The sequence below is a fragment of the Trichosurus vulpecula genome, chromosome 4 (genome assembly GCF_011100635.1).
Source record: "Trichosurus vulpecula isolate mTriVul1 chromosome 4, mTriVul1.pri, whole genome shotgun sequence".
Lineage (NCBI taxonomy): Eukaryota > Metazoa > Chordata > Mammalia > Diprotodontia > Phalangeridae > Trichosurus > Trichosurus vulpecula.
In genome coordinates, this window is record NC_050576.1 from 280,970,644 (window position 1) to 280,983,979 (window position 13,336).

General features: G+C 49.3%; 2 protein-coding genes across 4 annotated transcripts; one reads left to right on the forward strand and one right to left on the reverse strand.

Moving 5' to 3' along the window:
* The first annotated feature begins 4,570 nt into the window (after positions 1-4,570).
* Positions 4,571-9,062, forward strand: TUBA4A (tubulin alpha 4a). Its single transcript, XM_036758187.1, has 4 exons — positions 4,571-4,647; positions 6,550-6,772; positions 7,074-7,222; positions 7,444-9,062. Exons 1-4 carry the CDS (start codon positions 4,645-4,647, stop codon positions 8,413-8,415), a joined length of 1,347 nt encoding a protein of 448 aa, XP_036614082.1. The 5' UTR covers positions 4,571-4,644; the 3' UTR covers positions 8,416-9,062.
* A 715-nt stretch (positions 9,063-9,777) lies between these two features.
* Positions 9,778-13,325, reverse strand: STK16 (serine/threonine kinase 16). 3 transcript variants are annotated; one of them, XM_036758188.1, is made up of 8 exons: positions 13,257-13,325; positions 12,651-12,828; positions 11,939-12,158; positions 11,493-11,626; positions 11,188-11,308; positions 10,947-11,042; positions 10,348-10,469; positions 9,778-10,221 (listed from the first exon to the last, which is right to left on the reverse strand). In XM_036758188.1, exons 2-8 carry the CDS (start codon positions 12,734-12,736, stop codon positions 10,083-10,085), a joined length of 918 nt encoding a protein of 305 aa, XP_036614083.1. In that variant the 5' UTR covers positions 12,737-12,828; positions 13,257-13,325; the 3' UTR covers positions 9,778-10,082. The 3 variants fall into 3 exon arrangements, 2 of the variants coding, with proteins under 2 accessions (XP_036614083.1, XP_036614084.1); XM_036758189.1 differs by lacking the exon at positions 13,257-13,325 and adding an exon at positions 13,160-13,176; XR_005010284.1 differs by having other exon boundaries at positions 10,348-11,042.
* Positions 13,326-13,336: the final 11 nt, after the last annotated feature.

Sequence of the window (13,336 nt, forward strand, 5' to 3'; positions counted from 1 at the left end):
CATTTAACCCTGAATGTTTATATAGGCGCTAAGGACCCTTTCGACCACATCTGTAGAGGCCCAGACCATATTTAGAGATTTGCAAAACAGAACTCTTGTTCCTTGTCCCCTTCCTCTCCCTCCCCACTCCCGGCCCCATTATCTTCAATCCAGTCATAGTGGCTTCCTTGCTTTCTTGAACAAGACACTCCATGTGCCAGCTCCAGGCATTTTTCTCCCCCATGCCTGAAATATTCTCTCTCCTCATCTCCATCTCCTGGCTTCCCTGGCTTCTCAAGTCTCAGCTAAAGTCCATTCTTCTACAAAAAAGAAGTCTTTCCCAGTCCTTAAACTTAGTGCCTTCCTTCTGAAATTATCTCCAGTTTATCTTGTATATATCTTGTTCAGATTCTAGTCCTTTGCAAACTGTGAGTTCCTTGAGGCAAGAGAATGTTTTTGCCTTTCTTTGTATGCTCAACATTTAGCACAGTGCCTGGCGCATAATAGGCATTTAATAAATGCTTGACTCACCAGTGTGGACGTAATGAGTCAAAGAGAGTGATTTGGAGGACTGAACCCTAGATTCAATCCAGTACATATGAGGTCAAAGACCAGATTGCTGGGACACAGTTACATCTTGGAAGCTTGTCTGGGAGTCCAAACTGAGGATTAAAGGTCCCTGGTGGGACTCCCTAGAAACAGAAAAGGAATCCCCCCAAAATGAATTTCTTATGGTATTATTTTCTTTTTTTGTGAGTGTACATTTTTAAAAATTTATTTATTTTTAGTTCACAACATTCAGTTCCTCAAGTTTTTGAGTTTCAAATTTTCTCCCCCTTCTTCTCCTCCTCCCTCCCCACCAAGACAGCATACAATCTGATATAGGTTCTACGTATATCTTCACACTAAACATATTTTCACAATAGTCAAGTTGTAAAGAAGAATTATAACTAATGGAATTAAATATGGTGTTATTTTCAACACAGTGGCATCTGAAATGATATGAGGCAATAAATTGGGCCTTCCTAGAGCATCTCAAATCCCAGTAGGCAGCTAGGTGGCACAGAGGGTCAAATCCTTGGACCTGAAGTCAGGAAAACTTGAGTTCAAATCCTGTCTCAGAACCTTATTAACCATGTAACCCTGGGCACTTGATTTCTTTTATCCTCAGTTTCCTCATCTGTAAAATGAGGATTTTATGTGTAATAGTGCCTACCTGATATGGTGGTTGTTTCAGGATCAAAATATCTCTACAGCACTTTAAAAACTTTAAAATGCTATATAAATGCTAGGTATTGTTAGATTAGTTTATATAAGTATGGCCATAGACCAAAGGGTGCAAGGGTAGAAATGTTCTTTCTCATATTTAGTTACTTGAGGTCCAGAGGTTGAAAACTGCCTTGGTTGAGTGGGTACCTACATAAAGAACATCATAATCCATCAAAATATTGAGGTGCAAGAAATCTTTATTTTCTAAACAGAACCAGATACTTTAGAGAATAAAGGAGTTAGCTACACAGGATATTTCCTTTGTGGATACATGGATCGCAGGGACTCCTGTTTGAAGAGGGCAATTTTGGGGATCACTTCCCAGAAGCTTTCTAGTACCTAATTTTTTTTCCTAACTAAGCTTGTAGTTAGAGAGGCAATATGATTGATAGAGGGGTATACTGAGGACCTTGGTTCAAATCCTTTCTCTGTTATTTGACACTTCTATGGTCTAGGGCAATTCATTTAACCTCTCACATCAGTTCCTTATTGGTTGCTATTGTTTATCCTTTGTTTTCAAGGACCAATGACATCGCAGGTGATATCTAGACTAGTGTGAATTGGATTTAAGTGAAGCAGAGCTGCACAAAGTCATCAGCCTTACCCTCTCTTCCAGAATCACTAAAGTCCAGTGGCAAGGCAAAAGTCAAGATGACTGGGATGTGGTGGATAACCTTGGTGTCTTCTCTCTCTGACCAAGCTCTAAGGACCACAGCACTTGTTTCAGCCACCTTCGAGGCCATTGGAACAAATTATTCTCATCTGCTTATTCCTCCAAGGGGAAGCCTTCACATGCTTGGGGTAATCATCCCCCTAGCTCAGGTACAGTTTCCTCCAACCTGATTTAGCAGGTCTGCTGAGACAGTTCTACCAGCGTGTAGCCACTGCCAATGCTACATCTTCTGGGAGCCATAGGTGAGAAATGAGTTCCTGATGGACACCAAAGGTGGATGAGCAGCCCTGAAAAAAGCTTAGCAAGCCCTCACGCCAGAGGCGCTAGTCCTTCCTGAACACCCCATACACCTTTCCTTATTTGTAAAGTAAGGGGAATAGACCTCTAGCTTCCCTTCTGGCTCTAAAGCTATGATCCTATTGACTTATGACCAGGCCTTACAGTTCAGCCTGATTATCTAATGTGAAAGGGAAACTCCTCTAAAAGGCAAAATAGATCTATCAGGGAAGCAACATAACATTAGGGAGCAAAACCACTGGGTTCTGGCCAAATTGGTACTATGTCACAAATATACCCTGATCATATATCTACCTATCTCTCCTTAGCTGGTCTGGTAGCTGGAGCAAGTCACTTGACCTCTTTTAGCCTCAGTTTCCACATCTGCAAAATGAAGATTTCGCATATAATAGCACCTATCTCATAGGGTTGTTGTTAGGGTCTAAACATCAGTATAGTACTTTGCAAACTTAAAAGTTTTATTTAAGTGCTAGCTATTATTAAATTAGGTTAATAAATATAGTTTAACTAGTCTTTAAGGGCCATAGACCACAGGCTCCAAGGGCAGAAATGTCCTCTCTCCCACTGACATTTTCTTTCCCTCTTCTCTGCCTATCTGAATCCTACTCATTCTCTAAGGAAAGCCTAACTCAAGTTCCATCTCCTTTAAAGCCTTGTCATCTCTCCTTTGAACTTCTATAATATATGTCTTCTGTATAACTCATTAGTTGCTGATTATATACTGCTGTGGCTCTATTAGTTACCTTTTCGTGTATATGCCTTCCCCTTCCAACTAAATCAATGGTTCCAAAGGGTGTGCCCTGAATTTCTTTCTGCCTGTCCCAAATTGTGTAACTTACACTGATAATCATATAGTGTACCTCAATTCTTCATGGCAAAAAATACTATCGTTGGTAGCAAAAAAATACATTTTTTGAGAACCACTGTGCTATATTTGTAAGCCCTTTGAAAGCTGGGTTTTCCCTTCGTTTGTGCCCCACAGTGCTTAGCATATTTTTAAAAATTGGACCTGTAATTTATTTTATTTTATTTATTTCATCCAGTGTAGATGGCTCACCTTTTCTGCAACTTTATAGTCTTGAAGATGCTAAGAGGTCTTTGTCCACTGGCACAGACAATACATGCCAAAGACAGGACTTGAAGCCAGCCAGGTCTTAGGAACACCAACTCTGTCCCCTATGCCATGCTGCCCCTTCAAATACATACAGATATACATACATACATATATATATATACACACACACACACACACACACACATATATATATATATATACATATATATGTACATATATTACTTAAAAGGTACTATAAGGTATTTGTCAGTTGACTGACCTACACTTTTCTTTCCTCCATCGGCAGAGGTAGAAGCAGCGCCTTTTCCCAAGATCCAAATAAGAAGGTCCAGTCAGGAAATGTGACTCAGAAAGTGACGATTGAATTCAAGGTGAGATAGATCTCTCAAGTATCCAGGGCATTGGGAGCAGTCAATGCTAAAAGTGACAGTGATGATGGTTTGGAGTGGCGATGAGGGATGTGATGGTGAAGTCATGCTAGGAACTAGTAGCCTCCCTTCTATACAGGGAGCCGCACCTCAAATCACTGGTGTCTATTCGTAGGGAGGGGGGAGCCGAAGCAATTACTCCCGCATAGAAAGCTTAGGCAATGTTTTCTAGAGTTGGGCACTGAGACTTCCTCTCTCCAGTCCCTTGGACTCGCCACCCTCTCTACTTTTTTGAAACTCTGGGGGCTGTAGTACCTGCTGGGATTACCAGGTGGCGTGGCCAGAAGAATGTTCAAGAGCTGATTGACTCCACTGCTACCTGGAACCTTGCTCTGGGAAGAAAGGATCGGAAGGAAAGGAAGCAGAACCCAAGCACGTTTCCTCTGGAAAACGTGCCACGGACCCCGGGTCTGGATCAGAAAGCCCAATTAGTCAGAGTCTAAAGACTACAGGTGCAGACATCCTCCCCCAGAGTTTTGGAAAGGAAGTTCCGTAAGATGAGAAGTTTCCCACCTCTTCTCCGCATCCCATCTGGCAAAGTTCTTTTCTGAGAGTGAGGCGTTAAATACACTTGTTCTCCCAAACATTACGCAGCAAACGAAGGAAGGGTTAAGGCTGGATGTTGCAAAACTATAAATTTCTTAGGACTGGAGCCTCCCCAGGGTGTGACAGAGGAAGGAGAGCTGGTGAAACCTGCCCCACCGGCCCACCGCCACCAGGGCGTGGTCTCAGGGACAGCGACCTCCCCACAATGTTGGGTGGGCGTGGTCATCCGGCTAAGCGTCCCCTCCTTTGTGGGCGTGTCGGATGCGCTTGGCCCCACCCCAATCATACAAAAGCAGTGCGGCACTGCAGCTGGCGCAGTTCTCACCGAGATCCGTCACGCAGACTCAACGTGAGACATTCCGGCCCGGACCCCCACCATGGTGAGTGAGGCCCGGGCTGGGACCCCATCCCTGCCGCTATGACTTCTGTTTATCCCTTTTTTTAAAATAGAACATCCCCACAGCCCTAGCTAGGGTCCCCATCCCCGTGGTCCCAAGCCCTACGTAGATTGTTTTTAAAATTCCTTCATATGTGTGTATTTAATATGAGCGTAGTTAGAAGTTATAGTTATATTTGTATATTGGGATGAGCTCTGTCTAGGCTAGACGGGCTGGAGCAGAGGTCTCACGACCTTCAGGAAAAAACAGGATGGGGTCAGGGGTGGGGGCACTGTGCTTGTTGTATGTATAGTCAGGAAAGGGCCTCAATCTGTTCCCCGTCCCCTTTCCCCCAAGCACAAGTGTGTCCCTTCCCCCTCTCCTGGGGCTAGTCACGCGGGCCCCGCTGCTCATGCACCTTGGCCTTCCCGCGCGAGGGAAGTCCGGTTCGCTGCCCCTGGTCTGGGACCACTGGAATGGATGGGACACGTGCTTGGCCAGGGAGCAGGCCAGATTACTCCGGGGATCTGGCCACGCATCCTCGCTCCTCTTAGTATGCAGCCTCACGAGCCCTCCTCAGTGACTCAGCACCCCTCTTCTGAGTTGGGGAGCTGGGGCGGGGGCGATGCTTAGGAGGCGCTCACTGGACGGCGGGAAAGGGTTTCAGACCATGCTTAGAGTTAACCCCTCCCCCTCCAGCCCGCACGGACTGATGGGCAGGGACAGCTGGGGATGGGGAATGAGAGAGTTGGGGTTGAGTCCAGGTTGGGGGGGAGGGCAGATGGTATTTATAGCCGGAGGTGGGGGGAGGGGTGGGGTGCTCTGTAATCTAATCCCGGGTTTAGTCTGGAACCTCACTGGAAATTATATCGGTGTAGGGTGGGGTGATATGGTGGCCCTTGCAGAAGGGGAATGCGGAGGAGGAGGAGGATGGAGGGCACTTACTTGCCTTGGGGCCTCAACACAAGTTCCGCTTCCTTTGCTGAATATTTTGTAACCTTCATTCTGCCATCCTGAAATGGGGGTTGGGAGACCCGCCTGAACTCTGATCATTAATTCTTCTTGCACTGGCTCTTCAGTAGTTAATCTTGTACTAAAAAGAACCGTCTCCTTGGACATCTGCTATTATCCCTATAACCCCCATGGTACTTGCTTGCTTTAGTTCTGCTTTGCCTGGGTTGGTGTACCCAGTGACAAGCTGACGTGGTGCTTTGGGCTTGAGAGTGTGGGGGTGGAGGTGAGAAAAGCAACTGCAGTCTCTCTCTCAGATGGGGCTTAAATTGGGAAGTAGGGAGAAGTATAGGATACATAAGCCTGATAGATCAATGCCAATACCTTGATTATGGATGGGAGAAATCTGCTCCTGTTTTTTTTTAAGCCAAGAATCTATAAGAGATGATTATGCAGACTTCCAAGGTCTGAGAACCTTTTGATGAAAAGGCTGTGTATTAAAATGTGGTAGGAGGGACAGCTAGGCGTCAAAGTGAATAGAGGCACCTTAGTTCCAATCTGCCCTCAGACACATACTCAGTGTGTGACCCTGGGCAAGTCACGTAACCCAGATTGCCTCAAAAGAAAAATAGCAGTAGGGATTTTGTACTGCTCCCCTGGTGTACATCCTGTATACAAGAGAATTTGCCCCTGTTCTTGTTAATTTCTCATAGACACTTAGGCATCTCTAGCCCATTTTTGGTGATCTTATGGACCTTCTTGCTGACTACTTTCTCATCTCGGGGGATTGTGGAATCAGTCTCAGCCCATGTCTGTAGTTTCAAAGAGTATACTGAGTGTGTTGCTTACATATATGCATTTTTTGAGTTCTTTACCCATTATGAAGTCCTGAATCTCCCAAGAATGGTCTGCTGAGATTAGGGCTTATTCTGTCACCTTTCCTCCATCCTTCAGCGTGAATGCATCTCAGTCCATGTGGGGCAGGCAGGTGTCCAGATGGGCAATGCCTGCTGGGAGCTGTACTGCCTGGAACATGGTATCCAGCCTGATGGGCAGATGCCCAGTGACAAGACCATCGGGGGAGGAGATGACTCCTTCACCACCTTCTTCTGTGAAACTGGGGCTGGCAAGCATGTGCCTCGGGCTGTCTTTGTGGACCTGGAGCCCACAGTGATTGGTAAGAACATGGGGAGGCTTGGGATGACTGGGATAAGGGAACAATCTAGAATGAACTCTTAAAATTAGATCCTTGGACCATACCCCCTACTTTCCTATTCCTGCCTGAAAAACTCACAGACTTGTTTGAGTAAGGTGTATTGATCTCATGCTGGACTTGGCAATGAATATAGTCGCTGGCATCTCGTGACAGGCTAAGCTGTAAACTGTATACACTTTCTAACACAATGTTCGGTGAAAGGGTGAGAAGTGCTTAGCATAGCACCTCTCTTTCCCTGACTATGTGACACACTTCCTTCCAGATGAGATCCGAAATGGCCCCTACAGACAACTCTTCCACCCAGAGCAGCTGATCACTGGTAAGGAGGATGCTGCTAACAACTATGCTCGTGGCCACTACACCATTGGCAAGGAGATCATTGACCCTGTGCTGGATCGAATCCGAAAACTGGTGAGTGCTTGGGAGGGTCTGGTGGTGACACAAGTTTCTTGTGAGCAATTTTCAGGGAAGAGTAGAAAAGTCCACATTCTCCAAAGCATGATGCTATATAGGTATGAGGTGTTAGATTCTTGGTCCCAGTGTCTCCTAGGATAAGCTTGGCTCCACTTCAGGATTCAGCCTCCGGTTTCTACCTAGGTGTGTGTTGACCACCCTTTTTTCTTGCCTTTCAGTCTGACCAGTGTACGGGACTCCAAGGCTTTCTGGTATTCCATAGCTTTGGGGGTGGCACCGGCTCTGGCTTCACCTCCCTGTTGATGGAACGGCTCTCAGTTGACTATGGCAAGAAGTCCAAGCTAGAGTTCTCCATCTATCCAGCCCCCCAGGTTTCTACAGCTGTGGTAGAGCCCTATAACTCCATCCTGACTACCCACACCACCCTTGAGCACTCAGATTGTGCCTTCATGGTGGACAATGAGGCCATCTATGACATCTGTCGCCGAAATCTAGACATCGAACGTCCCACCTACACCAACCTCAACCGTCTCATCAGCCAAATTGTCTCCTCTATCACGGCATCTCTTCGTTTTGATGGTGCCCTTAATGTGGACCTCACAGAGTTCCAGACCAACTTGGTGCCCTACCCTCGAATCCATTTCCCCTTGGCAACCTATGCACCTGTCATCTCTGCTGAGAAGGCCTACCATGAGCAGCTCTCAGTATCCGAGATCACCAATGCCTGCTTTGAGCCAGCCAACCAGATGGTGAAGTGCGACCCTCGTCATGGCAAATACATGGCCTGCTGCCTCCTGTACCGTGGCGATGTGGTGCCCAAAGATGTCAATGCTGCCATCGCGGCCATCAAGACCAAACGAAGTATCCAGTTTGTAGACTGGTGCCCTACTGGCTTCAAGGTTGGCATCAACTACCAGCCACCCACTGTGGTTCCTGGTGGGGATCTGGCCAAGGTACAGAGAGCAGTGTGTATGCTGAGCAACACAACAGCCATTGCAGAAGCCTGGGCTCGCCTGGACCACAAGTTTGACCTGATGTATGCCAAGAGGGCATTCGTGCACTGGTATGTAGGTGAGGGCATGGAGGAGGGAGAGTTCTCTGAGGCTCGGGAGGACATGGCAGCCCTGGAAAAAGATTACGAGGAGGTGGGCATCGACTCCTACGAGGATGAGGATGAGGGGGAAGAGTAGAGAGGCCACCTGAAGCCATTTTACTGTTTGTTGCAAAATCCTTTCGAAATAAACAGAGTCTCTGTGTTTTGAAACTAAACTTGTCCCCACCCCTTGTGCTGCTGCCTGCCCTCCCTCCCTGCTGCCCATCACCTTTTTCTTTCCTATGGGCTGAAGGTAAGGACTGCTGACAATCCCTGTCCCTGCCCAGAAGGCCTACCCTAGTCCCTTGCATTCAAGGCCCTAGGGCACTGAGGTCAGGCCAAAGAGGACCAAAGAGTTGGACTTATCTTGGGTGTGGGCTCCTCCCACCACCACAGCCAACCTTGCCTGCCCTTGGCAGGATGTGCTCACCTCAAAATGAAAACTAAAGACCAGTTTTGTTTCTCATTGAGGAAGAGCTCCCTGCCACCTTCTTGCTGTCTCTGCATTCTCCAGCTTTAGAAGAGAAGCTTGAGCCAGACCATTAGCTTCAGGTGGGGCAGGGTTGGTCGAGTCCCAGGGCGGGGTGCCTAGCCTCAAACCTGGGGGATGGGCAGGGCAGTGGTGCTATGGAACGGTGGTGTGTCTGTCCCTTCTGCACCTCCCATCTCTGCATGGCCTCCATGGTCTCTCCCACTGCTTTGCTGGGGACCTTCAGCTGTGGCATTAAAGTCAGGTCCTCTCCCCTTCTGTCTGTGCTTTTTTTCCAGATTCAGCCTCGCCTCTTGGGGGCCTTCTGCCAGGGCCCTAGGGGAAATTACAGCTATGCTAATAGGTGGCCCAGGGCCCAGCTCTGCGTCAGCATGGGGGGATGGGTGTAGTTGGAGGAAGCCTGTGTCACAAGGGCTAAGGGCGCCGGCCCTGCCCTCTCTGGTGATTCAGGGACGCAGTGCCCTTCCCTCAGGGAGTAGAGTAGAGGCAGCAGCCAAGGTTGGGCCCCCTGTTTACTCAGCAGGCCCTGCAGGAAGGGCTGCTGGGCACTGCCACAACAGCCTGCTTATTAATCATTAACTCTGTGTGCTAGAAACATTAGAAAAAAGCCTGGGATAAAATGGCTGCCACCATCAGCACCCTGGGGCTGTCAAGACCTGTTCGATGGCTATGCCAAAGCTTGCTGCTGGCCTACTGGCTGAGGCACAAAGGCTTGAGATTCAGGAAGGAAAGGAAAAGGCTGACTGCTTTTAGAGGGGTCTTGCCTTGATTACACAACAGTCTGAACTTGTTCCAGCCCATGTTCAGCAAAGGGCTGGTGTCCTAGCCTGCATTCCTAAGGTGGGGGTAGGGGGTGGGCTAGTTCTTCCCTGCCCTCCAAGTTCCTCACTCTTTCTAGAAAGGACAAACAGATTTTGATACCTTTTCTTCTCTCCCCACTCCCCACCAAAAGAAAACAAGAGACAAATAAACAGACATCTTTTAGCTTTACTTCTGTATTTACATATTCTGAAAATGCTGTTCCCTACCCCCCACATTCAGGGGCAGACCATGATGTGGACCCAGCAGGCCCAATTGTATCGTATGAGACCATTTCTCCCTTTCTGGGTCAGCCAGGTCCCTTCTCAAGGACCCACTCTTTGTCCTTCATGGGTAGGAACTCAGAAGCATCTATGTATTCTTGAGTTTGTGGATGACAGTCTGCTATCCTCAAAGTCCCATTGAGGACAAAATACTTTCCTCTTATAGAAAATTCTATGTTCCAACCTGCATGCTCAGATGTGTGTGGTATGTTGGCCGGGAGCTGTAGGCTGCAAACTTTCCAACTGATTGAGGAGGAGGGAAGTATGTGGCCGGCACTGGGGGTCCACAGTCATCATGGAGGCCAATAGCTGCCGTAATGCTGGGGAATGCCTGGGGAGTACAGATGTGACGAGCTACACACACACATGCACCAGCACACACTCCCCTAAGGCATGAGGCCTTCCATGTCATAGAAACTTAGCAGCTTCTGGAACAGCTTCGCCTCCATGATCTCACCTTGGGTTCTGGGGAATGGTGAGCTGGTTCTGTACTGCCAAGGCCACACTGTCCCCTTTCTGGAACACCATGTCATAAGGGCCTTCCCCAAACATCATAGCATACAGCACACAACCTAGGGACTGAATACACATCTATGATTTGTAGGAAATGGGACCCAGGGGCCTGTATTGATCAGCAACCATTTATGAATCATCTACCAGGTACTAGGCCAGACATTGTTAAGTGCTCCATTCCCCTGCTCCTTGATGTCAGCAAAGGAAGCTGCCTAAGCCAATGTGGGAAGGGGAGAGAAGGGCTGCTAGTCTACTCACCATGGCAGCAGGGATCTAACTCAGTTCTGCTGCCCTTTTGGCTCTGGAGGACAGATGGAGCTTTGGGCTGAACAGCTCCAGGCCTACATGCTCCTGCTCAGAGACCGTGGCTATACCACTTCCTCTGCACTGCCACCAGCTTACAGGAAGGAAGTGGAGGAAAAAGAACAGCATGACAGGTTTCCTGGGGCCCCAAACTGTAGAAAGTAAGGCAAATGTCTCCCATTTTTCCCTTAAGAAATCATTCCAAAGCAGACAGAAGCCTCCAACTCCCTGTAGGCTCACCCAAATGTCAGTTCGTTCATCAATGACACAGTGGCTCTGTACAGAGAAGAGCTCAGGGGCACGATATGAGATGGTACAGCGTTGGGCTGCCCAGTCCTGGAAAAAAATGATCCCAGAAGGTAGGAATGGGTCATATCACCTCCATGTTCAAAAGGAACATGTTAGAACCTGAGGAGTGTAGCCTGACTTACAGTGTTAGTTCCACCCCACCTCATCTCCAATATCCCTAAAGAAAATTCACCTGCAGGGCTAGTGCCTGTCGGGAGCCTTCCACTTGGATTCGTGCCTGATTCATGGAACCCAAGTCCATTAACACTGGCCGCCCATCATCTCCAAGTAAAATATTGGTTGGTTTCAGGTCCCTGTAGGAAAGGAAGTTGGACTTAAGGCCCCCTATTAAGGATTACTGACGTCATATATACTTATAAAGCACAGGCAGGCTTCTGGCTAAAAGCACAAAAGAAGTCTCTCGCCTACCTCAGTAAATGTCCATTTTATCCCCCCTCCCACCTTTCCCCAGCAGGCACATAATACCTTTCCACTGACCTGTGAGCATAACCCTTGGCATGAATGGCCTCTAGGCCTCTGCAAATGCCTAACAGCAGCAGCAGGATTTGGTCCTCAGACAGGAAATTGCCTTTGTCTTTCAGCCCTTCCACTTCATTCCACAGTGTACCCTTCTGCAAAACACAAGTCTCTCTTGCAATTCCCACTGTGGCTGGCTATGTGTTCCTTCTTATTCGAAGGGGCTCTCCTATTTACCAGGCTAGGGTCCTGTCTTCCGCCAAAGGTAACTGGGGTATGAAAACCCAAAGTTCTGAACTCATTCACTGAACAACCATTCATAGGTGCCTATGGGCACAGCCTTCCCCCCAAACACAAATCCTGATTCCATCAATTCACATCCCTTCCCTCATAGTGTCCTTCCTTAAAACTCAGAGTCCCCAGAGAACTTTCATGTTACCCAGTCCTCAACCAGAAGCTGGTCTCACCTTGAAGAAGGGCAGCAGTAGCCAGGCCTCCTGCTTGGAGCCCCGTTCTGTCAAGCAATAGGCTTCAAGGCGAAGGATATTGGGATGCTGGAAGAGTCGGTGCATGTCAGCCTCTCGCTGGGCCTCTTCCTGGTCTTGCTGCTCATGGCACAGGATTCTCTTCAGGGCATAAAAGTGCCCATCCTGCAGTCCCTCCACCAGGTCCACGTAGCTGAACCCACTTGGAGCCAAAGAAGGTCCACGGCCATATTATAATAAGTCAGATGTCTAGAGGTTCCCTAAGGGCGTATTTACCCCCAGAGCAGAGACCTCCCTAAGATGGGGGCTCTGGAAATTCTGAAGGCAAGACTAGTCCCCGTCAGTCGGCAAGGCGAGTCTGCAGGGCAAAACCTGGAAGCAGCTTCCCCAACAGGTTCTCTTCTTAGTGGACCCTACATTCTAGAACTGGATTGATGGAACTTAGAACAGTCAGAGGACCTGGGTTCAAATTCCATTTCTGATACTATCTATGGAATCTCGGTCAAGTCATCTCATCTCCTTGAGCTTCAGTTTGGTCCCCGGTAAAATGAGGGGACTGGATGAGAAGGCCCGGGTCTCCTCCAGCCCTGACACCCAGGATCCTATATTCATTCACTCACACACACACACACACACACACACGAAGCACGCGCACGCTGACCTGGGGGCTAGGCGGCGACCAGGCAGCACTTACCCCTCTCCCAGTTTCTGTATGAAGAGATATCTCTTGTTGTCGATAGTGAGGGTCCCTCGGGAGCAGATACACAGCGTGTGGCCCATGGTGCCTTAGTCATCCTCGGGGCAGGGGCAGACGCTGCCCACCGATGGGGGCAGTGACGAGCGAATGCTCCAGGGGGGAAGTGTCCAAAGGTCTGCGAAGGGATCACGGGACAACGGGACTGAGGCCGAGCCCCGAGGGACCCCGGAGGGCCGACCCCTGCCCGACTCCGGGGAGGGCAAAGACCGGACAGTAGGTCCTCGGCTCCCGACCCAGCGCCCCCTGCCCCCAGCCCCTTCTTCCGTTCCCCAGGTGAGGAGCCCAGGCCCAAGGCCTCCCGGGGGCGCCCCACGATCAAGGGAGGCGGCGGGGAGGGGGCCCGCGCCCCATCCCCCTACCCCCCCCCAACTCCCGCCAGTAGGGGCGGCAGCCAGCTATCAATGGAGGGGGGCGGGAAAGGGGGGGAGCCGGCGCCTGGCCCCTACCCCCAGTCCTCTCCTGGCTTCCCCCCGATCCCATGGTCCTAGTTCCCCCGCCCCCAGCCCTAGGCATTGCCGCCTGGGAGCCAGAGATGCCACGGACCTGGCCCAGGCCCGCGAGCGGCGGCGGCGGCGGCGGCGACAGGAAGCGGCGGCGTGTCGTCATCTCCCCGCGCCGCGGTA

Bases quoted from the DNA above. Each gene is read 5' to 3' on its own strand.
- TUBA4A (XM_036758187.1), top strand. The intron at 6,773-7,073 runs GTAAGAACATGG...ACTTCCTTCCAG, and splicing joins CCTGGAGCCCACAGTGATTG to ATGAGATCCGAAATGGCCCC. The intron at 7,223-7,443 runs GTGAGTGCTTGG...CTTGCCTTTCAG, and splicing joins TGGATCGAATCCGAAAACTG to TCTGACCAGTGTACGGGACT.
- STK16 (XM_036758188.1), bottom strand. From the start codon at position 12,736: ATGGGCCACACGCTGTGTATCTGCTCCCGAGGGACCCTCACTATCGAC. The intron at 11,627-11,938 runs GTGAGACCAGCT...TGTGTTTTGCAG, and splicing joins TACTGCTGCCCTTCTTCAAG to AAGGGTACACTGTGGAATGA. The intron at 10,470-10,946 runs GTGAGCCTACAG...ATGTGTATTCAG, and splicing joins ATGAACGAACTGACATTTGG to TCCCTAGGTTGTGTGCTGTA.